This window comes from Ochotona princeps, chromosome 8, assembly GCF_030435755.1.
Source record: "Ochotona princeps isolate mOchPri1 chromosome 8, mOchPri1.hap1, whole genome shotgun sequence".
Lineage (NCBI taxonomy): Eukaryota > Metazoa > Chordata > Mammalia > Lagomorpha > Ochotonidae > Ochotona > Ochotona princeps.
Genome location: NC_080839.1, coordinates 53,943,807 through 53,969,366, shown reverse-complemented (window position 1 = coordinate 53,969,366; position 25,560 = coordinate 53,943,807). Strand labels below are relative to the sequence as shown.

Below are 25,560 nucleotides of genomic sequence, written 5' to 3'. Positions count from 1 at the left end.
CCACTACTCGTCTTACTTTCTGGATTTTTATGAAATATAAGGATCTTCAAGTTATTTCTTCTCTCAGGGAGCAGTGTCTATGTGGTGATTCCCTCCCCACACAAGTCACATGATGATGAAACAATTTACCCAATATCCAACTCTCATCATGTCACTGCTATTGGTCCTTGAGGACTTGATTAATCATTGTGCCTTTCAAGAATGCCAGGAATCACCCTGGGAGTTTTGCAAGAAAAAAAATCTTCAGGGCCCGGTGGCATGGCCTAGCGGATAAAGTCCTCGCCTCAAAAGCCCCGGGATCCCATATGGGCGCTGGTTCTAATCCCGGCAGCTCCACTTCCCATCCAGCTCCCTGCTTGTGGCCTGGGAAAGCAGTCGAGGACGGCCCAATGCTTTGGGACCCTACACCCGCGTGGGAGACCTGGAAGAGGTTCCTGGTCCCGGCATCGGATCGGCGCGTACCGGCCCGTTGCGGCTCACTTGGGGAGTGAATCATCGGATGGAAGATCTTCCTCTCTGTCTCTCTTCCTCTCTGTATATCCGGCTTTCCAATAATAATAAAATCTTAAAAAAAAAAAATCTTCATATGATGAACTAAGCAAATAATAAATTGCTGAATAATACACAGAACATTCTTCTGATTGGTAGCTTCTAGATTATTTTGATCCTGCTTGATACAATATACATCAAGTTCTGTGTAAGTGTTCCAAAAAAATCAGGAAAATAGAAGGAGAGCATGGTAGCTATTTAGATGCTCAAATTTGTGCATTTGAGGAACTATGTAGAGTTCATTTCCTACAAATGAGGGATTAGCTGTTTTTATGTGTTTTTGGAACCTAATAATTTTCTAGTTATCTGAGGATGTAATGTCCTTATATGGGTCTCCCTCTTCCTTTTGCTCTTTCCCTCGGGCTGTAGTGACAAGGCAAAAATAGGGGATTCTAATACTCTCTGAAAAGACTCCTCCTCTTCATGTTTCATTGCGTTCCTGTGGGCAGGCTGGGTAGCCTGATTTATAAAGGCAGGGAAAGGAGAAGTGGAAGACCCTCACTGTGTTAGCTGCTCCCACACCTGCTAATTAGCATAGCGCCTCAGTGGAGGATGAATGTTGGGAAGGAGATGGTTGTACTTCTTACTAGGATGTTTTTGATATCTTTTCCCATTTTCAAGTAATTGCTCAGTGTATCCCTAATTGACATATGGGGAAAATAAAAGTTAAGACTCTGTTAAAATTGTAAAGCCAAGAAGTTCATGATTGCACCATATTTAGTCTCCTGTTTAGTTTCTTGGTACAAATAGGTTTAGAGCAATTTTAATTTTTTATGAATGTATTTTCTACTTCTGAATTTGGGACTTAGAATCCAACTCCTTTTCTTGGGAAAACATCCACTTAGCTAAGTAACTTTTAAAATTTTGTTTCTATTGTATCTTCCTTTCTTTTTAAGTAGTCATTTCTTATTCAAACCTTCATTACATTTCATTGTTTTCTTAAGTTATTTATTTATTTGAGAAACAAGGAGACAGAGAAGGAGAGAGGAAGACAGGCATCTCCTTGTTCACTCCCCATATGTTCACAGTGGCTGGGGGTGATCCAGGCCAAATGCGGGAGCCCAGAACTCAGTGTGGCTCTCCCATGTAAGTGACAGACATCCAACTACTTGAGCCATGACTCACTGCCTCTCAGGGTGCACATAAGCTGAAAGCAGAAAATGGAAATGAGAGTAGAGCTGGACTTGAACCCAGGGATCCAGTTTTGGGATGACAGTAATCTAGCCAACTGTTAGACTGCTATACCAAATGTCTGTCCCTACTTAGGTTGCTAGAAGTGCCTAGTCACTGGTCTCACTCCTTTTACCTTTATTAGAAATGTAGACTTACAGAGAGAAGGAGACAGAGAGAGATTCCCCAACCCACTGGCTCACTCCCCAAAAGATCTCAACTGCTGCAGCTGAAGCAATCTGAAGCCAGGAGCCAGGAGCTTCCTCTGAGTCTCTCACGTGGATGCAGGGTCCCAAGGAATTGGGCCATCTTGTGCTGCTTTCCCAGACCACAAGCAGTAGCTGGATCAAACATAGAACAGCCGGGACATAAACCAGCATCCACATGGGCTGACCACTTGAGGGAGGACCAGCGAGTTTAGCCAATGCGCCAGCCCCTCACTGGTCTCATTTAGCTATCTTTTTCTTTCATTGTTCTTTTAAAGATTTGTTTGAAAGGCACAATGAGAGAGAGAGACAGAGACAGAGACAGAGAGAGAGAGAAAGAAAGATCTTTTATCTGCTAGTTCTCTCTCCTAATGGCTGCAATGGATGCATCTGGGCATTCCAAAGCCAGGAACTTTGAATGTCATCTGGGCTTCCCCCATGAGTGCCAGGGGCCCAGGTACTTGGGTCAGCTTCTGCTGCTACTTTTCCCAGGTGCATCAACAAAGAGCCGGATTGGAAGTGGAACAGTTAGGACTTAAGCCAGTGCTCGTGTAAGATACCATCATTGCAGTTTACCCACTGCATCGCAGTGCTGGCCACTGTAGCCATCTTTTCTCTACAGCTCCCTAGGATCAATTCTTAATCAATAATCTTGCTACTCTTAGCCTTAAACATTTCTCCGTGGCCCCTTCTCTCCATTGCAGAGTGGGTCCCAGTGTTATTCATGGCTCTATGTCCAGTCTACCTGTTTAGCCTCAGCTTCTGTTCTATTTTCCATGCTTCCTAGGATCCTTCAATCCATACATACCAACAACCTTGCACTTTGCTCCTTTGCTGATCCTCTTTTTATCATTTCTCTATCAGGCAAAGTCAGCGCAAATCCCATCTATTTGGTGAAACGTTTTCTAATCACAACTGAAAATCACCTCTTCTCTGCTGAACATTTCAGGCACTTTATACTTTTTTTATGTCAGTTGTCCCAGTACATTACATAGTATAGGTATTTTTGTGTTCTGACTTTCCTAATAAATTGTAAGTTCCTTGAAACAGGAACAATGTCAATTTTACATTTATTTTATTTTTTAAATATTTATTTAATTATTTATTTCAAAATCAGAGTTTCAGAAGGAGGGAGAGAGAAAAAGAGAGCTTCCATTGGGGCCAGCACAATGGCTCAATCGGCTAATCCTCTGTCTCCAAGTGTGGCATCCGTTATGAGTGCCAGTTCATGTCCCAACTGTTCCCCTTCCCATATAACTCCAGACTTGTGGCCTAGGAAAACAGTAGAAGATGGCCCAAGTGCTTGGGAACCTGTATCCATGCGGAAGACTGGAAGAACCTCCTGGCTCCTGGTTTTAGCTCAGCTCAGCTCTGGCAATTGTCTTTCCAAAAAAGATAAAAGAAAGAACAAAAGAAGGAAGGAAGGAAGGAAGGAAGGAAAGAAAGTAACTTCTTAAAAAAGAGATTTTTGATCCACTGATTCACTTGCCTAATGGCCACCAGAACCTGGGCTAAGCCAGGACAAAGATAGGAACCAGGGACTTCATTCAGGTGTTCCACTTGGGTGGTAGGGGCCCAGGCACTTGAGCCATCCTCTTCTGCTTTCCTATGTCATAAGCAGGGAACTGAATTGGAAGTGGAGCAGTCAGTACTGGAAGCAATGCTTGTATGGGATGCTGGCATTTAGGCCGTGGCTTTACCTACTGTGCCACAATGCTGGCACCTCATATTTGTATTTCTACCAGTCCTGCTCCAATGAACTTTACATAGTATATACGCAATAAGTACTTAATAAATTAAAATGAATTACTTTTCCTATAATTCACAAAAAAAATCTGAAAACTCAATTTAGCCCAACTCACCACCTTCTTTTTTTTCCCTAATAATATGTCCCATTTTCCAAGTTCCTATTTGAAGAGTTCACTTGAGTGAGTAGTATCCAAAATGTGGGTTATACAAGGATAAAACACAAGAGCCAGGGCTCCAGTGACAAGCTTAAGGCTTCTGGAGAGGGAAGAAAATGTATTGTGGATAACTAGAAAGCACACATGGGCTCCAAGGGAAGGTGATAAAACATACCAGAATTAAAAAATTGTCCTTGGTTGTAAATAGTATCCTGTTGGGATTTGATTCATGAGCCCGTGATACAGAAGTCAAAGTAGCAGTGGCTACAAATCAGTCTTCTCTCTGAAGACTATAAAATTTACTTAATTATTCTTAGAAACAGAGGAAGAGAGGAAGCTATTTGCACCTCCAATTAACTCCCCTTCCCTCAGTACTCCAAACAGGCAGGATTGGACCAGTCCAAAGCCAGGAACTACAGAACTGGAGTACGCAGCAGGGAACAACCCCTTGACTCCTCACTGCATCAGTAGAAAGCTGGACTTAGGAGCCATAGTCCAGTATCCAAACCAGGTGCTCCAACAAGGGGCACAGGTCTCCCCAACAGCCTTCCAGTTACTAGGCTGAACGGCTTTTTTTCTCTTGCACTAAAAAAAGAAAATCTCAGAAGTAAACAGTCCGGGGCTGTTGGATTGGTTCCTTAGTGTGAGGATTCTAGGTTCCTCTTGTCTTGCTCTTCTACTATTGTTAGTGTATCTGTTGCCTTTTGGGGCAGGCCGGTTGCTAAGGATCCACCCATCTCATTGGTATTCAGCTAGTACAAAGGAGGAATGGGAAGAATAAGAAAAACCTGAATGTTCCTTTTAAGGAGACTTCAGAGAGGTCATTCCTATTATTTCTGCTTATCCAAATACCATCCAAATGGTTAGAAACCTAATTTTATGGTTCTATCTAACTGTGAGGGAGAATGGGGAATACCATGTGTTAATTGAATTACTAACGTAAAAGGGGAGAATGAATGACTACTAGCAAGGTCTGACAAGGCCAGTATCATGCCTTCCTTGGCCTCACTATTCCTTCAAAACCAAGTACAGCGTCATGGGGGTTGGGCATTTAAGTTACAATGCTTCCAAGAAGTGAACCAACAGAAGGAAACTCTCGAACTCAGTCTCTCTGAACATCATTTCTTGAACAAATTATACCACTATGCACAAGAGCATAGTTTGTAGAAAAATTTTCAGTAATACTAAGGAGAAACAGAGCAAGCCACGCTGGAAATAAACAGATTTCCCCACGTATAAGGGACAGGGCCCTTGACAAATGGCAGAGGCGGCTAGGTAAGCCTTTGGCACCACATCCACCACAGCCTGGTACCAGAGCTTCATCTCCTGTAGTCCCTACATCCTACTGTGAAGTGAGGATTATTATGGCTACGCCAGTTGTGCGAGTAGATCAGGAAAACAAAGTCGAGATTCAGTGAGTTGCCAGACTGCCTAAAAGGCTACAGAGAATGAAAAAGAAACCCAGAGCTGGCGTAAGGCCTGCTATACAGCCAACCAAAACCATATAAATCAGAGAATGTTTTCCAAATGGATTTGTACTTAATTCTAGAGCACCTCAATTAATTACCTCAGAGAAAGCTATTACAAATTTATTTCACGTGTCCCTTGAAGCAGGTGATTTCTTTTAAAATGGGATCCTTACATAAAGGCTGGGTTTGTGGTTTTCAGTGTTCTAGGATCAAAGGAGTTGCTTGACATGCTTTTCATTCAGCATAGCACTCTAAACCTTGTTGGAACATTCCAGCTCTATGTTTTAAATACACAGGAATTTATTTTCACTAGTCACTGGGATAAAATAAATACAGAAGTGGCTTGACTACTCAATACCAACTCACTTTAAAACTACAAGGTTGGGATGAGCATGCGGAGCAGCGATTCCGCTCTGTGGAACACCTGTGTCCCACGATGCCTGCGTCCCACATCGAATGCCTGGTTCAGGTCCTAGTTGCACTTCTGAGTCTTCCTGCTGATGCATACCAAGGAGGGCTGCAGGATGGCTCCAGTTGTTGGGTTCCTACCTGCCACATGGGAGACCCAGACCAACTTTTAGGCTTTTGGCTTCTGCCTGGACTATCTTCAGCTATTGTAGGCATTTAGGGAGCGAACCAGTAGGTGGAAGATCTCTCTGTCTCTTACTGCCTTTCAAATAAATCCAGTTAAAAATATTGACTCAAAAAGAAATGTTTACTTAAAAATGAAAGACTAAGGGAAACCAGGGCCCTTACTCATTTACATTCTATAATTTCGAACTCTGAGGACAATTTCGATTATTAGAATATTTTTAATGAATTGATATATAATAAAAGCTTTTAATTATAATACTATAAGGGAGAAAGGATGATATGAAATGCAAGGTGCCTGTCACTATCAATGGCATTTTGTTTTTTACAGAACATCTAGAGAAATCAGGAAGAGGATGTCAAAAAAATGATGTGATGTCTCCTAGTGGAGACAGGGCACGAGGTGAGTGAAAATTGTAAAGAATTGTTTCTGGTAAGAACACAGGTAAATGGAGAGCTTAGTTTAAACCAGTGAGTATTCGTGAAGTAGATACATTATAAATTACTTTGAATATGTTTGTATGCTTTCTTTGAAAAACATCAGTAAACAAATTGATTAAGGATCATTTTACCAGTGAATAGTCAGGGAAATAGCTGCCTTATAAATTAGCCGTGTGACATCACCATTTAACTGCTTATATGAATGCTACTCATGTGAAAGACAGAGGGAGAGGATGGGGAGGTGAAGGAAGAGAGAGAAGAGAGAATGAGGGGGAGAGAGAGAGAGAGAGACAGATTCTTCCATCCTCTGGGTCACTTCCCAAATGCCTGCAACAGCCAGGGCTGGGCCAGTCTGAAGCCACAAGCCTGGAATTCCATCCAGGCTTCCCATGTGATGACAGACGTTCAGGTACTTGAACCATCCTTAACTTCCTAACCAGGTGCGTTAGCAGGGATCTGGATTGGAAGCAGAGCACCAAGACTTGAACTGCCTTTCCAATAAGGGTGCTGGTGTTGCAGGAGGTGGCTTAGCTCGCTGTGCCACAATGCCAGCCTTATGTTTTCGTAATGTAGCTTTCCAAGCAAAGCATGCAAATAATAGCCTTGCTGATTTATTTCTGTTTGGCTTCCCTTAGTCCAATATGGCTCACTGAAAATCCAATGTTAGTCTCACCTACTTCTTGTCAGTGACTTTGTGAAGTTTTAAGGATGCCTTAACTGATGAATATTCATTATTTATTATTCACTTACATTTTTACTTTTAAGATGCTATAAATCTTCAGACTGCTTCTAACTATGCATATGTTATTCCATGTATATCATATATGATGTGAAATATTTGTTAAGCATTTGATTTTTAGCTAAAGGGTAAAACTTTCTCACTCTACATGTTTATAGTGAACTTTTGTTTAAAATTTTTCCAATTTAGTTAAAAATTGCCCTTATTTTTCCAGTTTGTCTTTTCCAACTGTTTTTTTTTAAAAGATTTATTTATTTGATTACAAAGTCAGATATACAGAGAGGAGAGACAGAGAGGAAGATCTTCCATCCGATGATTCACTCCCCAAATGAGCCACAACGGCCGGTGCACGCCAATCTGAAGCCGGGAACCAGGGACCTCTTCCGGGTCTCCCACGCAGGTGCAAGGTCCCAAAGCTTTGGGCTGTCCTCGACTGCTTTCCCAAGCCACAAGCAGGGAGCTGGATGGGAAGTGGAGCTGCCGGGATTAGAACCGGCGCCCATATGGGATCCCGGGGCATTCAAGGCGAGGACTTTAGCCACTAGGCCGCGCCGCTGGGCCCTGTCTTTTCCAACTCTTAATTTTAAGGGAGGTGGGGGGAGATCGTTGCTATCAATAAGTTCAAAAAAGTTATGTGAATGTGGTTGGTTTAAACATGAGCGTTTATTTCTGAATTAAATCCAACTTAACCTTGTCTTGAGTTCTTAAACTTTTCACGTGTCAGTGAAATATGAATAATGACAAAAATATATTTATCTTTAAATTCCAGTTAATTTTGTACCATTCTCAAAAACATCTAAAAACATATGACCGTTCAAAAATTACTTGAAAATTGAGTAACATCTCTGGTAAGAAGATGTGCTATGCTTGTCCAGAAACTTCAAGTCCACAACTTAAAGAGGATATGATATTATGCTAAGTGAAATAAGGTGGACACAATCATTACATTTTCTGACTTATATGTAGAATTTAAAAAGCTGAACTCACAGAAGTAGAGTGGGACTTAGCAGATGCTGCGGTGGGTGGGTGAGAAGCTGGAATGGAGAGATGTGGATCAAAGGCTACAAGCTTCAGCAGGAATCATTTGGGCATCTATGGCTTAGCAGAGTGACTAAAGTTGTGCTGTGTATTTCAAAATAAAGGAGTAAATTTCAAGTGTTCTCATCCCACAATGTTAAATGAATGAGATGATGGATATGCTGATTGGTTTATTCAGCAATTCTCAATTGTGTACATATGACATTGCATTATAATGTATAAGTATATATAAATCAACATATATATTTTTTAAGAACCAGGGGCCTGCCAAATACAATAGATTAGAATAATAGATGGTGCTTACCCTAGGGGAGCTTTTAGTGTTGTGTGAGAAACAGATGTGGAGATTATTGGGTGTACTTCCCAGCAGGAAGAGATACTGGGGCACGAGGCTGCAATGGAACAGGTGCAGACTTTGACGTGGTGCTGCAGGGCAGGCTCCATCGAGAAGGAGGTGCTTGAATTGAACCTTGAAGGATAACAGCTATTTCACTAGGTAAGGAAAGCTATTTGAGGGGTAGAGGATGAGAGAGAAAGATATGGAGGACTGGGTATGTTTGGTGAAATGCATGAGCTGTAATTATCTATTAATCAATATCATGTATGCTAGTGACTACAAAGTATGATTTGAGATGTTATTAAATAACCTAATCAAGTTATGTCAGCTCATCATCACTGGCTGTTAAAAGCATCAAAATTGCATGAACTGATGTCTACCTGACGACAAGCACAGGCGAGGGATCCCATCCAGGCAACATCTCCAAGGGTGTGACTAGACGAGCAGCCCCAGAGAGAGCAGTGCCGTAGCAAGGTCCCCTAGAACAGAGCTGAATTAAAATGCTTGAGGCAGGCTAAAAACCGAGCACATCCCATGGGTTAACTTCCAGTACTCAACATTTAAGTGGAGACTGACGCCTTTGTGAAGAATGGTGGGAGAGTCAGCCCCAAGAACAGAACTCAACTTCCAGGCCAAGTGCAACAGCACTTCAGTTCTGTCCTTACACTGACTGCGCCACTCAGCAAAAGCTTTTTGGGGGCCATGTATGGCAAGTCCAGGATGCAAGTGGATACCTTACTCCCACCCTAAACATTTCCGCACACACATTTACGTATTTGCCACCTCTGGGAGCTTGATGAGGCATTATTTTCAATCATGTAAAAGTACTGTCCTTGAGGTAAATCCTGGCAGGTGTAGTTTCCTCCTCCTCACACTTCCAGGGACGTCTCAGCGCCGTGAGATACTGAGGTATAGGTAGCTGTTGAATCCAGTTCTCAACCAAGACTGCATGTGCCTAGTTGCTGGAGAGTACCTTTCCTACCCACAGCTGGACTGAAGCTGCTGCTGCAAATGCAAGCCTGCCATTTTGGTCCCCGCAGTGGTGACCAGCTCCTGCAAGGGGCTCCTTTCTGAGCTAAGTACTTTGGATCTCTGAAGGTGCTTAACACATGGTCCCTTCCTGGAAGAACACCCAGGGGAACCCACTATATGCTTATTCTCTTATGTCTATTAATTTCAGACTAAGGCTAATCTTTTAGTTTTAAACTAAGCGAAATAATAATAATAATTGTTATGATTATATTTCTATTGCCAGGCTTTGCTTAAAAATACTTATATAATTATAATTATACAATCATATTTCTATAGATATAATAATCGTAATCATATTTTATGCAGTGTATAATGTATACATATATAGTGTATTATATATAATACAGAATATTTTATATGAATATTTAAATTTGTATTTTATATTTAAAATAATTATATAATTATTTTTAAAAAACAAAGTCTGGTAATAATTGTGACTGGAGGCTTACATCCATATGCAAGGCTGAGCTATCAGACTCTTTGGAGGTTAAGTAATTTTCCCAAGGTCAACCAACTATTTCATTCATGGACCTGGGATTTAAATCCAGGTCACCCATCCTTCAGAGCTCATCTTCTCCATCTCTAACCCTTTATGGCTCATAGCCTGGTTCTCAGTGTCGCTCTCAATTAGCTGAAATATTAGCTGAGAACAGAATAAGGTGGTTTTCTTCTTTTTCTTTTAATCTCTCAAGATCTAAGGAGATAGAATTGTAGCTCTGATAGCATCATGAGGTCAGATGTATGGGCAGGGGTTGAGTACTGTGCCATTTTCACTTGCTTGAGAGATGCTCCTCAATGAGCTTGAAGTAGTGCTAGCAGATCCCTTGGTAACAAGGAAACTGGAACCATGTAGTGAGCCATTGTATTTTTTTTCTGTCACAACAGCTTAGAATTTTGTCAAGTCAACCTTCGTGGACCTCATTTTCATTTTCTTTCTCCTTTAAAAAAAATTTTTTTTTCCGAAAGGCAGAGTGATAAGGGGAGGACAAAGAGATCTTTCATATGGTTGTTCACTCCCTGAATTCCCGCAACAGCCAGGCTGGGGCCATGCTGAAGCTATGAGCCAGGAGTCAGTGAGCTGGGACTAGAGTCGGCACAGTGATGTGGGATGCTGTCATCGTAAGTGGTGGCTTAACCCACTCTGCCACAATGATGGCAACATGATCTCATTTTCTTTATTTATAAAGATGTCAGAGTTTGGTTGGTTGAACTCTGTGTGATGTTTCTGTTTGATTTTCTTTCCACTCTATGGTGAATCCTCAGTTTATGTAGCAAGTTGTTCTGATGGGTATAGTTTTCCATTGATTTCTCCTAAATATGAGATTGTCTCATTCATTATTCTGTTATTATTATAACAGCTCTTTGTTATTCAACAGGGCCTACTCTGTGCATAAACCTGGGTTAAGCCTTACAGGAATGTAGAGTGAAATAAAGTACCCAAATTGGGGTGGGCATTTGGCATAGTGTCTAAAGTGCTAGTTGAGACAACTGCATCTTGTATCAGAGCGTCTGGTTGTGAGTCCCACCTCCACTTCTGATCCAGCTTCCTGCTAGTGGGCATCCTGATAGGCAGCAGATAGATAATGATGTAAGAACTTGGTTCCTTTCCATGCACACGAGTGACCCTGATTGGGTTCTGGGCTCCTGGTTTTGGCATGACCCAGCTGTGGCTACTGCAGGTATCTGGGGAGTGGACCAATGGATGGAGAACCTTTATATGTCTCTGTCTTGCTGCTTTTCAAATAAAATGGAAACAAATACATGTTAGAAAAATAACCTTTAATATCTTGGTAAGTTAAATGACAGTGAAAGGGGAGATATAAATGTGGTGGCCAGGCAAGACCTTGCTAATAAAATGACATTTTAATTCAATTATTGGGGGTTATGACAGTACGCTTTTCACAAACTGAAAGCTAAACAGCATTTTAAGAAGAAGGACTCTGTTATGTATGGGAACATTATACCCAAATTTACAGTTTCTCTGCTAGAGTCAGAGCCTAGGCCAAACAGTGGATAGGAAGGCGTTAAAAAATTCAAGGACTGCCCTGGAAATCCTGCTACTAAAGGACTGGGATAGATTTTAGATTCATTCTGTATCTGCTGGCTCAGTCACTGCCCATCACAAATTTTGTTTTTAAGATGATGGGCATGGGTCCTCACACAGCTGAATGGCTGACTAGAGGGGCCAAAGACAAGCCTTCCTGGTGTTACAAGGCAAGATGAGGGCTCGCTTGTGGCGGTGAGGTTTCTGAGAGGCATCCATCCCAGAGTGGATGAGCGCAGGAAAGGACTGACTTTGCCTTAGATCCCAATTGTTAGAATTTTGTGTATGTAACAAGACCTAAGCTATTGCAGACCAGCCTGGGTCTCTGAAAATGCAATTCAGGGCCTTCGTAGGACATTACAATCCTTTGTTCTACTCTTCCAGTATGGATTCCCTTTAACCAGTTTTTTGTCTCTCAGTCTCTACATCCATCACTGTTGCTTACCAGATTTTTAGGTGCGGAAACACTTATTTAATTCCTAATTGATAAATGATTGGGGAGATGTGCTATATCGTTATCTTTGACAGTGTTTGGGAAGGCCGATTGCCTTTGTCAGCAATATTCTATTGAGTTTCTGTTCTGAGAACATACAGTGGGTACCAGGGACACTAATGAGCAGCTTTACTCACAAAGATTCTAATCAGTTTAGAAAGTGGGATTATGTACATAAGACAGATAAGAGCAGAAAAAAATCAAGGATTTGATTCTTATTGAATTCTTATGGTCATTCTGATAAAGAAGAGATAATTTAGATTAAAGGGGGGAAATTTTCTAGAGAAGAGGTGGGCCTGAGTCAGCTTTCGGGAAATAAGTAAGGCTTTGACAGTTGAGGTGATATGAGGTCAGTCCAGCAACTGAGAGGCAGTGTAGCAGCAATGTCAGTTATAACTGTGCCTGGAGGCAGTGGGGATCCCGAGGCGTTGAAAACAAGACTGGAGCGGCGCTCAGGGACCTCATGAGGATCTGAGGTTTTGCTTTATTTCACAAAGAAGAAAAGACCTGTTCGTGTTTTCAAAGGGGAATTAACATGATCAAAATGATATTGAAAGGGAACGAGTGGAGTAGCCATGAAGAGAGTTGATAAACCAGTTAGGGTGACTCCGCAGATCCCTAGGCCCAAGGAGGTCAGGGCTGAACCAATGAAGCCACAGGGAAAAGAGCAGGACAGAATTAGAGAATCCTCCTAAGCGGAGATTCTCAAAAATTTCCTGACTGCTGTCAGCAGGATGGTGGGAAGGTCATGGCAAGGTCAGTGGAACTGTTGGTGACCAGGCTGGCTAAGTGTTAAGGAGGGGTATCTATAGGCTAATATGAGTGACATGATTTACACAGGCCGAACTTGAGGTAACCATGGATCAGCCTAGAAAAATATCAGTACAACCGCAGATATTTATTTAGCAGAAAAAGGACCAGAAGGAAGGCCAGTTTTACTTCTTTTTCTTAAAGATGTGGAACTAGAAAGATAGCTGAATTGTATACTAAAAAAATCAGGGATGAGAAAGTTATGAGCTGTACAATTTTTTTCTTTAAAGATTGACCAAAAGATAACAGTAACAGAATAACAACAGAAAAAGATTGAACAAGATACTAGTGGAAGACTGAGCACGGGGTGACTCTGGCAAGGCAGCGATCAGCTGCTGTATCAGCCGGTTTCATGTTGCTGAATGATGTTTGCAGGTAGCCTGACAAAGTCTGGCCTCAACATTTAGGCCTGGGTATTTCTTTCTTGTCTCCTCCTGCCACCATGGCAGAAGGTCTGGGCCTTTTTCTTTCTTCCTCCTGCCCCATGGACACACCGGGATCCCATATGTGCACCGGTTCTAATCCCAGCAGCCCCACTTCCCATCCAGCTCCCTGCTTGTGACCTGGGAATGCAGTTGAGGATGGCCCAAAGCCTTGGGACCCTGCAACCACGTGGGAGACCTGGAGGAGATTCCTGACTCCCAGATTTGGATTGGCGCAGCACCAGTTGTTACGGTCACTTGGGGAGTAAATCATAAGATGGAAGATCTTCTTCTCTCTCTCCTCCTCCTCTCTGTATATCTGACTTTCTAATAAAAATACATAAATAAAACATTTAGGGCTGCAAGGACATTGATGCTTCCTCATATTATAGATGAGCACACGGAAGCCCAGAGACAGTGCCTGATTCCTCACAGACCCCAGGGAATCAGATTTGGTCTCAGTCTATTGATGTTCCCACTTGCTGGTCTGGGAGGCTGGAACTATGTTTCTAAACTTGGGAGGACACTTTTCCTTAGTGTTGTAGTAGGAAACCTGATGAGCATGTTCTTAAATTATAGTAGAAAAAGGCAAAATGCAAGGACCTCTGAAAAGCATCACCCACACAGCATTGAAGGTGGGAGAGAAACGCAGCCCCAAGTGCACCAAGTGTGTGTTCCTTTGGATTGGCCTGCGTGCGGGTAATGGAACCGAGTTGTTATGACACCACAGTCTACACAGGGAGTGATTTTATTTATGTATTTTTTTTTGCAGTCTTCCAAGGCAGCTGTAGAAGAGATTTCGAGTGAGGTTGTTCATTGTCTTCTCAAAGAACTTGCAAAGGTTTTGTAGAGCAGGAGTGCTACACAACCATCTGGGATAGGAAAAGTGTGTCATTCAGATTGCAGGCAGGAAGACGGAGAACTTATGATTATATATTTAATTAACTTACTCTTACCCCAACTTATTCTGAAACAAAAAAAAGGAAACTGAAATAATATGAGAAAAGGTTTAGGTTTCAGAATATATCTTCTTAGCAAAATCAGCTCCAGTGTTTTCTGGATTCCAAGTGGAATGCTTTGGCTTTTATCTCTTGGACTCAGGCTTATCAGATGTAGTAAAAAAAAAAAAATTTACTCCATTTGTAGGGTTTAGTGTGCCTTAGCTATGGGAAGGATATGTGTGGAATAAGTTGAAATTGTGAAAGAACTAATCAAATCAATGATCGTTTGACACCTTTTATTGATCAATAAAATATGACCTATTTCCTGTATCTAGATTGATGCTGCTGAGTTTTGCAATAATGGATTGTAAGATGACCCCTGCTGGTAAGGCTAGCTGGTGAATGAGGCCAATGATCAAGGTGGGCTCTATGAGGGGCACATGGCATGAGCTGCCCACTGATGGCTGAGTAGGACTTGGGTTGACAGAGACCTTCAGGGACCAGGATTGACTTGGGCTGACAGAGACCTTCGGCAACCAGGATTCTCAGGTTGGGGGGCATAAAGCCTGTGGGTAGGCTAGTTCTGTATGGAGAGTGCAGGGGTTTTAGTGGCAAGAGACCATCACCACCCGTGTCAAGAGTGCCTGGGCTAAGCAAGGTCCCCGATTTTCAAGATTCTGCGACTTCTAGAGTCTACACTGCCTGGGGGTTTTTGTTCACCGAGAAGTGGTAGGCCATTACTCATGGGGAAGATTGAGTTTTACTCTATTTTCCTTCCTAGCTGTTCTGAAAGTGCTGAAGGCAGATTCAAATTGGATGTCATTTCATCTGAATTCTGAAAAGAATTCTACTGGGAGAGGCAGCTGTAACCTGGTTTCCCCTCTCACCTAAAATAGGCTCTGGTGACCGATGATATATTTCACAAGGTACCACCAAGGCAGCCTGTGGCTCTGGTCCTGCGCACCTGCCGCTGCCTCTGTTTCCACAGACTGTAACGTTTCCATACGGCTACACCCTTGTGCAAATTAGAACATCCTGGGAGACAGAGGGAGTTCTCCCGGTGCCTGGGCCTCTTTCCCTCCATGTCTCTCCCAGGAGCCTCTCTTCCCTTCACTGTTTCTCTTTTTTTCCAACAGAATGTTCACAGGAAAAGTACAGTGACATTCACTTGGTTTTCTTCTTAAGCAGGTCCCTCTGAAGCCCTGTGCTCTTGCACCCCCAGAGTTTTTTGTTTTTTTTTTTTTACTTCCACTCAGATGAATCTAGGGAGAGAACATGCTTGAACGGTCATTTAAAAGAGTCAATCAGGGTAAGAGGAGTGATGGAGGGACCAGCATTGTGGTTCAGTGCATTAAGCTGCTGCTTGCTAGGCTGGCTTCCTTTACTGGAGTGCTGGTATGAGTCCAGCTGCTCTGTTTCTGAGCCAGCTTCTTGCTGATGTGTGTAGGAAGGCAATGGAAGATGGCCCAAGAACTTGGGGTCCCGTGAGCCATGGGAAGGACCAGGCTGGAGCTACTGGCTCTGGCCTGGCTTATCCCTGGTGGTTGTTTCAGTTGTTGTGGCCATCTGGGGAGTCAACGAATGGATGCAAGATGATGTCTGTCTGTCTCTATCTTTCTCTCTCCCCTCTCCCTTCCTTCTTCTCTCTCTGTTTCTCTTCCTTTCAAATAAGTAAATACATAAGATCTTTAAGAAAGCAACATGATGGAGCACAGCTTCCTGATCAAGCCCTCAGCCTATGGGACATTTGGACTCCCTAAAGTTCATCTGCGCCTGGCACCAGGCAGGCTAATCTTCTGCCTGCTAGCTCCAGCATCTGAGTTAGGCGCCGGTTCATGTCCCAGATGCTCCACTTCCAGTCCTCCAGCTCTCTGCATCTGGCTTGGGGAAGCAGAGGAGGATGGACCAACTCCTTGAGCCCCTATCCCCACATTGGAGACTGGGAAGACATTCCTGGCTCCCAGCTTCAGAGAAGCTCATCTCTAGCTATGGCAGCCATGTGGGAAATGCACTATCAGATGGAAGATCTCTCTCTTTCTGTATCTCCTTATCTCTGTAAATTTGCCTTTCAAATAAAAATTATGAATCTTTAAAAAAAGGTGGTCTGACACATTGCTGCATGCCAGTTGCAAAATAAGTCAGAGCCCTAAATTTACAATCTAAATTTTTTACTAAGTTTTAAATGAGCCATTCCTAAACTTAATTCTCTGTAGCTAGTAGTTTGTTGTGTGTGTGTGTGCATGCTATCATTCTTTTTTCATGATTAAATGTTGGCACAGAACAATTAAACCAAATTGTTAAATAATGTCTGCTCTGACATTAAGCGAATGACAACAAAAAGTAACGTTACAGGGGAGAGAGAGAGGGAAAGCACTGCTGTTACTCCATATTCTATCTTTTTAAAAATTTATTTGAAAAGCAGAGTTACAGAGAGACAGAGCATTCCTCCATCTGCTGGCTTACTTCCCAGATGACTGCAAACAGTTGGAACTGGGCCAGTCTGAAGCCAGGAGCTTCTTCCAGGTCTCTCATGTGGGTACAGAGGCCCAAGCACTTGGACCATCCTTCTGTGTTTTTCCAGACACATTAGCAGGGAGCTGGATCAGCAGTGAAACAGCTCTGGGACACCAGCTGATACTCATATGGAGCACTGGTACCACAGCATCGGCTTAACCCACTATGCCACAGCACTGACCCTTATTACTGCATAGTTTAATGTAAAGAACCTTTGGCGTGCTTTGATGTGTTCTGTGGCATTCCCTAGTCTATGCTCTGCGTCTACCCTTGTGGGCTGTGAGAGCTTTGGGAACTGCTGGCAGCGATAGAACATCTGTTACAGTTGGTCTGGTGTGGAGCTATTCATTGGGAAATGTCTCGTATTTCTTCATGTCTAGTGGTGGTACATAAAAGGAACATACAAAAGATCTTCAAAAAGTTTGTAGAAATTCATATTATGAAAAAAAATCTGCACAAATATCAGTGTTTTTGCACCCAAAATAAACTGATCTTTCAATATTTTAAAATGTATTTCTAAAGGTCACACTGTACTCCTGGTTTTCTTGCATTATGTGGATATAAGACATACGAATCAAGCTATTTTTTTTTATACTCCAGAACAAATTACTGGTTGTGTATTGTATTTTGTTTTCTGATATTTTATTTAGAATGTTTGCATATTTATTTATACTATCCTAGAGTAGATTTGGTATCAAAACCTCATAGAATGGATTTAGTTACACATGTTTCACCTGGCATAGATTAAATAACAGTCATTATTATTTATAGAAATTTTCTGTGATATTATCCTTGTCCAGTTTTCATTTGGGGATGTTTGATCTTTCATTTTAATATTTCCTTTCAGTAGTTACTTTAGTTGACCTTTCTACAGCTGTTAAAACAAATTTTGGTAATTTGTATGTTCCCAGAAAATTGTCTGCTTCATCTAACTTTCAAAAATCACTGACATCATACAAAATTTTAAAAATAATATTTCACAACCTCTAAATTGGTGATGACATCCCATTTTGTTTTAAGTTTGTATTCTTCTCCATCTTTCTTTCCCTCTAAGAAAAGATTTATTTGCAGTGTAGACTTACAGAGAAAGAAGGAGAGACACAGAGAGAAATCTTCCATTATCTGGTTCTCTGTCCAAAAGGCCACACCAGCTAGAATTAGGCCAGGCAGAAGCCAGGATCCAGGCGCTTTATCCAGAACTCCCATGTGATTGGTTTGGGCCCAAGCATGTGTACCAGCTTCCACTGCTTTCCCATTAGTAGGGAGCTGCATCAGAAATGGAGCAGCCAGGACTTGAACTGGCACTCACATGGGATGCCTGTGTCAAAGGCGACAATTTAACTTGCTGTGTCACAACACTAGTACTTTTTCTTTCAAATCTCTCATTTTGCTTGCTAGAACATCCTTCGTTTTATTGACTGAATAGCTATTTATTCACACTATTTATTTGAAAAGTTGTCAGAATCCACATATGAACTGATGCTTTCCTTGTGACAGGAATAGTTGGTTCTTGGGATGAGCATGTAGCCTGTTGATCAAAGATACCAGTTAAGAGGCATGCGTCCCCAATAGAGTGCTTGAGTTTAGTCCCCGCTCCAGCTGCTGACTACAGCTGCCTGCTAGTGCGGTCTGGGATAAAGCAGTGATGTCTCATGGGATGAAGTTCCTGCCAATCAGCTGGGAGACCTAGACTGAAGTATCGGTTCTGTTTCTGCAGGCCCATGAGCAGGCTCTTGAGGACATTTTTTTTTTTTAAAAGAAATGAATCAATAGATGGGAATTCTGTCTGTGTCTGTCTCTTCCTTCAGAAGTTCCTCGCATGACAGTATTTTGTGTTGCTGTGTCACAAAGCAGCTAACTTAAAAGCACAGAATAGTAGGAAAAGCGATGTTTTTATTTGGAACTTTTGTGTAATTTTGAGTAAATCCTTGATCTCCAAGTTACTTCCTTTTGTATAAAATGAATGGGATATATGCTTTGCCACCGTGAAGCATTGCTGCAATGCCTCAGTGAGAGGACGTATTGGAGAGTGTTTTGGAAACTACAAAGAATACAATCAGAAGGTATTATTGTCACAAAATAATGCTGCTGTAAGTTACATAGAAAAAAAAAGACAGAAAGTAACGTGGGGCCGATGTGTGTGTGTGGGGGGGGAAGGGTGGGTAGAAAAAAACAAACAAGAAAATGGCCTCTTTTGTATTTATTTTAGATTTATTCATTTTTATTGGAAAGGTGGAGTTATAGAGAGAGAAGGGGAGAAAGAGAGATCTTTCTTCCACTGAATCTCTCCCCAAATGGCCACCATGGCTGGACTTGAGCCTGTCAGAATCCAGGAGCCTCCTCCAGGTCTCCCACGTGGGTTCATGGGGGTCCAAGAACTTAGGTCATCCTCTGCTGCTTTCCCAGGCTGGAGATAGGAAGCTGGAGCAGAAGTAGAGCAGCCAGGACTTGAATTGGCATCCACATGGGGTGCTGGTGCTGCACACAGAGGCTTACCTCACTATGCCACTGAGCTGGGCCAAGAAGAGAGCCCTTTTTGTAATTTGACTCTCATCTCTGAAAATGTTTGCAGGATTTGTTCTGATGAGTTAGTTTTAGGGGACCATACTTCTTCATCACCCTCCTCCCAATGAAGAAAGTTCTCGGCGTGCTAAATTAGAATTATGCACTAAAGACCCATTCAGTAAAGGACACTGAAATGGAAATTAGCTCAAGTCTGCTTCCAATTAATTTCAGTTCCCCAAGGTGCCAAACTTTCCTTTTCTGTCACAGCAGTAATTGGAAAGTAATAGACAATGCTGAGTTTCTGGGCTCGTACGTGTGTATGTGAGGAGGATGGCACACATTCTAGGTCAACCTTGGGGAGCATTAGGAGAGCTTCCAGTATTTTGTAGGTTTCTGTTAACTTTATTAGTAAATAATTTTAAATTGATTTCATGACTCTATGGCTAGAACTCTCTGGTAAAATGTTTCAGCATTTTCTCTATGTCAATAATTGCTGAACCTTTGTTTTTAAATAGCACGAACCTAATTTTCGAAAGAAATTCTTTCCTCAAATCTGTGATATAGGAATCACACAAGGAGAGAGCAACTCTGGAGGGAGTGGGAAGGGACCCCCCACCACCCCGACCCCCACTGTTTGGTGGCTTCCCCTCTGCAGACTCCAGGGTGCCTGGGGACTTGAGAGGCACACATTGAAGCTCATTGGTCTATATAATGGTCGGGCATGACCAAGAGACCAGCAGGTTCTTTCTAAAAACTTAACAGTATTTAGCGCTGCAAAATGAAAGGAAAGGAGGAAAAATGATGGGGGGAGGGGGAAAGCCGTATTTACTTCCCCAGAGGAAGGTGGCAGTGCCTGAAGGCGATTTGTTTAAGAGTGCGCCTTGTGTCAAGGGCTGCTGAGGAATGCATAGATAAAATGGAAAGAACCACATTGCCATCCAATGTCAAGATTTCTAGAGAGGCAAATCTCAATTCTCCTTAACAAATCTAATGCAACTCCAATGGAAACCTCAGTTTTTACTAGTGGATCCAATCATCTTGGAGTTCATATGAAAAAATATGTGTCAGAGAAATGGCAGCTGTAAAGCAGGATTAATATTTGGAGCGCACCACCAGCAACAGCTTGAGTTTCCTACACTGCCTGTATCAAAATCATGGTCATTACCACTGCCCTTGCTGCCATTGTTTTCATAGCAAATCTCTATTGCATAGACAAGAGGAGGTATATCAAGATCTACCTTAGGATATTCTTCTGCAACTGCCAGTGTCAATTGGGCTGGCTGCATGCAAGTGTCATGTTCTGGTTGTGTGTCCTTAACTGCCAGGGAGGATGGGGTAGCTGGCGCTTTCGGTCTCCCTAGTGGGAGGCATATGATCAATCCTGTGTGATGGAGGAATGGTTGGGAAGAGGGTCACTTTCTACAGCTCTTTACTGTGTGTGTGTGTGTGTGTGTGTGTGTGTGTGTGTGTGAGAGAGAGAGAGAGAGAGAGAGAGAGAGAGAGATTGTGTTCTGAATATGAACTTTGTGTCTTATGATCAAGACATCAATGTCATATTGGATAAACATCCTTTCAGTGTGGGAGAGCCTACCAAATGCTGCAAGTGAAGATAAGACATCAAAGAAATCCCTGATTAACAAAATAGAAATAAATGTTTTTATATTCAAATTTGTGCAAGGTTTTTAAGATGGTTTCCTTAAACTGTGATCTACTAATGAAATTCAATGTGTCTAAAATAATTGGATCAAAAGTCATGTTAAAATTTCTATTTACTGAATATTCTGAAATCATATCACATAAGCATCAATCTGTGGTCCTTTCAGTGCTTTAAACTGATGCATGGAGTTCATCCCGTTTCTTTGCCAGTTCTGTTAACTGTTCCTTTCTCTTTGTTTCAATGGCCAGGGGCAGGGAAGAGGAGGTGGCCTGATACAGGACGATGAAGATGCAATGTTGAAGAATAAGTTGGAGGAGAGACGAAACAGGCACCATGGAAAAAACCAAAACAAAGCAAGGTCAAATATTTCTGATATCTTTCTTTAGGGCTCAAAATTGAGGAAATGTGGAGTTTAGTCTTGTCTTGCCACTGTCTCAAAATATGACAATATTTTAAATGAACTTGTCTGTTCTCATTTTGCTATTATTATAAAATGACCATCAAGAAAACAGACTTGTGCTAAAAAATAGGAAACTTTATACATATGTGTATATATATATGTACATATATATAAGTAGCTACTACATAATTGAGTGTGAGTTTATATATATGTAATAACATACATATATAATAATGTATACATATATACCTATATATGTAATAACTTTAGAACTGTCTCAGAAAATGTGCTGAATAAGGCCCAGGTACAGCTTTAATGGAAGGATATCCCCAGCTTCTAGGCTAACCCAGAGGCATATCATAGAGAAGTATGGCTGCAATCACAGGATGTCAGATCCTTGCCCCTGCTCCACAGGCCTGGTTCTCTGGGCTGTTGGGATAAGAGCAGGCACTCTCTACTAAAGCCTGTGCAGGGAGTTTTGGTCATCTCACACCATCTGGATTTCACAGGGACAGCCCTCTGTAGGTAAAATTTCTGGGCTAAAATTTTATATTGCTTATGAATTTAGCACACTGAACACCTTCCTAAGAGCTTTCTGTACCCAGCATGATATAAGAAAACACTGTCTTTATCCACACAAACAAATCAGTTTGTTGCTTGATTGGTACAATGTGAAATGATGGAGAAGTAGCAAAATGGATGAGCAGTGAGCTGAATGTCTCCCACGGTTAGCTTCATCTTCACAGCCAACCATCAAGGTTCTGAGAGATCTCTCTAAGGCAACCTTTTGTTCTCTGCAGGTTGTAATGATTTTAACACCCTGTTCCTGCCCTGCAGCTTGTCCTGTACTTCTCAGTTTCTGGTGCTGACAATGCTGCTTCCTTTCTGCCCACATCTTTGGCAGAATGTTTCCATTGCTGAGTTCCTTCTGTCAGTCCTCTTGCCCAACAAGACTCGCCTTGCTGGTCGTGGTAGTGCTGGGAGGACAAAGCTGATAATGGGCAAGGATCAGAGATAGACAAAGGGACATTGCCTGCAGCCCTTCTGAGTTGGAAAGTGGTGAAGAGCATTCTCCCTGCCTGTGGAACTGGTCCCTCAGGTGAACATACTCCCCACGCATTCCCTCTGGATATTTAATGATAACCCTTGCACCCAATCATTCAGTTTGATTGAGAAACTTCCCTACAGCTGTAGAACAGTGTAGAATTCTCTAAGAGTTCTATTGGGTCGGCATGATTTGAGTCAGGATACAAACTATATATACTACCTGCCCATCTTGGTTTTGCTTCCCTTGAATCATTAGTGTCTCATCATACACACTGACTTCCGTGCCAGCACAGGTGGAGGATGTGGTAAGTTCTCTCATCCCTCACGTGGCTGAAGAGGACGGGGCCAGAATGAGTTGTGTTGACTAAGCAGAGCCCTTTCTTTCTACAGGAGACAATGAACACATGCCAGTGAACAATCCTTCCACACAGATTTACCAGGTAAAGATGAACAGATTTTTTATAGTGTTGCCATGTGTCATCATGACCCTGCCCTTTGTGTACCGGAACTTACAGCATTCACAGGTGCCGCCATATGCATCATTGCAATTGCTCTCTTCACAAGACTGTGAGCTAGGCAGGGCAGAGGGCACCATCCATGTGCTTCTGTGAGAACTGGTTCCAACAAGGACAAGTTACATGGTTTCTAAATTGCAGCCCTGCCGCTTCTCCACTGTCCTTCTCTTGTCCACGGTTGTCCATGGCCATCTCATGGCACACAGTATCATTTCTACTGGGAGAAGAGAGTAAGATCTGTTTCTCTTTGTTCTGTAGTCTACAGGGGGAAATTGGGAATTGAAATGAGCTAACACTGCCAAAGTTAAGCTGTGGTTATGGGAAATATATGATAAATTCTTTTGAGAGCTTAACAGCTTAATTTATAAGAAGGTAAAAGTTCTGCATGACACCTTTGCACCAACTGTCATATCACTCTCAACTGATACTCCAAACAGTACTTATTTGACTTCTCTCTTCCTATTGGAAATATCATGGAAAATAATAACAATAAAATACAAGTTCAGTGTAAATTTCTGTCCTTGAAAGTCACAGAAACTTATTCTGACATAGGTCGTAATATGAGGACAGTTTGGCATAGAAAAATCTATGATCCACTCTTGACTGGAAGTGTTACCCGGGAATACATGAAAAGGAAGAGAGAATGAACAGAGCTTGAAGGGTTTGGGGGAAAAAAAAGTGTGCTTCCAAAGTGACTCATTAGAATTCAAGCCTGGTAACAAGGAAGAGGAGTGATTTCTCAAGTAGAAATATAGGATCCCCAAGGAGCAGTTTACTTTAAGTGATTGTAAAGTAAAAACTGCAGCTAGTTCCTCAAAAAACGATCATGCAAAGGATCACTGCTGTGGGCCAGTTAGAACCACGCGGCCCAGGACGGTGAGACACATCTCGACCACATCACTGTTAGACCTGGAGCCACAACAACACGGACAGAGACACAGCCTCGGCTCGCTCCAAGGACACATACTGAACAGGTACAAAGTACAAAATCGACCGCTTAGTTTAATGAAGTGTTAAACAGGAAATAGGCATTCTCCTTCATGTGCAAGTGTCCGCAACCTGGAAGAGACTTACAATAAAAAGCTCATACAGGGTAGACTGTGGAGAGGATTGTCCCGGAGACATTGGGTGAATTCTGTGTGGGAGGAATGAATGAGTATTGACTGAAAAATTCGAAACAGGGATGTGAGGATGAGTTGATCATGTGTGGCAGGTTGTTTAAGACAGAGGAGCCGGTTTAAACAGAGGCCTGAGAGCAGGAGTAGTCTGCTGGCTTGATGCCTCACTGGCCTGAAACCTTGCAATGCTTTCCCTTTCCACATTCCTGTGTTCACATCTGGATGCGTGTGGTGCCTCTTTAAACTCAGGTATGATTTAAAGTCTACTATAGATTGTATGTAGGTCACTCCCTGAATGGTGACTAAATATAACTGCCGAGGGGATGGCCTCATTATCTCACTGGATCACAAATTCAAGTACACCTGTTCACACTGGAACACAAGAAGCAGTGCAAGTCAAGCTGATCTCTATGACCCCTGCGACACTGTTGTCACCCCAATCTTGTTCTAAAAGAATTCTTCCTAAGCCCCAGTCTGCTGTCTGCAAGCAACATTCAAACAAAAGAAGAAAGAGGAGGAAAACTAAAGAAAGAAGAAAAGAGGGAAGAGGGAAGGAGTGAACTATAGAATAAAATCTATCCTGGAAGGGAGGGTATCTGAATCAATGCGAAATTTCAGCAATTCTCCATCTCCTTATTTGATTTTCTTGATAGAGTCCATCCCTTCCTGGCATTATTGTGTATACTGACATGTTTATACTTTTATTGTCTGTATTTTTATCTAGAATGTAAGCTCTAAGGGCAGGGATTTTGTCCAGTTTGCTTTCTGTTGTATTCTTAGCATAAAGTACAGTGCTGCAATATAATACACATTGAATAAATAGTAGTTGAATGAATGAATATTTATCTATAAGATGTGTATGTTGCTGAGAGTCAAGGGGTTTGTGCAATCATTCAGTATGATGCCAGTGCTGGGAAAATTTTCTGATTTCTTTTTTTTGCCGGGACTGGGGGGAATCTAATAGAAATCTTCACAATATAATTTTAAAAAATGAAAAAAGTGAATCAAAAGATTAGATATTTTAAAAATAAAATTTGAGACTACATGAATATTTGTCTATGTCAAAATGTACTTGGAAAAAATCATGAAGACTTCACTCACATAATCACTGAAAATTTTTCCAGCATAAAAAATTTAAACAAATTCCAGGATATTGGCAGCAAAATTTTCAAAACTTTAGTGAAAATAAGAAAGAAAATATTTCTGAGACCCCCATAGAAAATGGACAAAGAATACAATTTAACAAAGTAAAATTATGAATGGCTAATAAATAGAAGAAAATGGAGAAGTTCAAAGAAGTAATATTTAAAATAAAAGTAATAATTTTGACAGCCTAATTAGCAAATAATAAAATAATTAACAATCTTTAATTTTCCTGAGTGTATCTAAACTGAAATTTAGAAATTTGTAGGGAAATTTAAGTGCAGAAAATGTGTTACAATGTCCAGCCCATCACTGACTGCCTTGGTCCACAACATTTGGAAAGATTTGTCGTTCTTGAAGACAATATGTACAGTAACCCAAATCAGGTGACAGATTTCAGCAGGAAAATGAGTACTGCCATTTCCCAGCCCGTTCCAGACAAAATGGCCACTGGAACAGTGGAGTCAGAGGGAGT

The 25,560-nt window shown here is 41.8% G+C and overlaps 1 protein-coding gene across 1 annotated transcript in view; it reads left to right on the top strand.

Annotated features, from left to right (window-relative positions):
* The first annotated feature begins 6,164 nt into the window (after positions 1–6,164).
* ARHGEF33 (Rho guanine nucleotide exchange factor 33) overlaps positions 6,165–25,560 on the top strand; it is a 64,282-nt gene continuing 44,886 nt past the window's right edge. Inside the window, exons 1-3 of the mRNA XM_058668043.1 lie at positions 6,165–6,292; positions 21,111–21,220; positions 22,700–22,749. Of these exons, the coding sequence (XP_058524026.1) occupies positions 21,196–21,220; positions 22,700–22,749 (75 nt within the window). The 5' untranslated portion in view covers positions 6,165–6,292; positions 21,111–21,195. The remainder of the gene's footprint in view (positions 6,293–21,110; positions 21,221–22,699; positions 22,750–25,560) is intronic.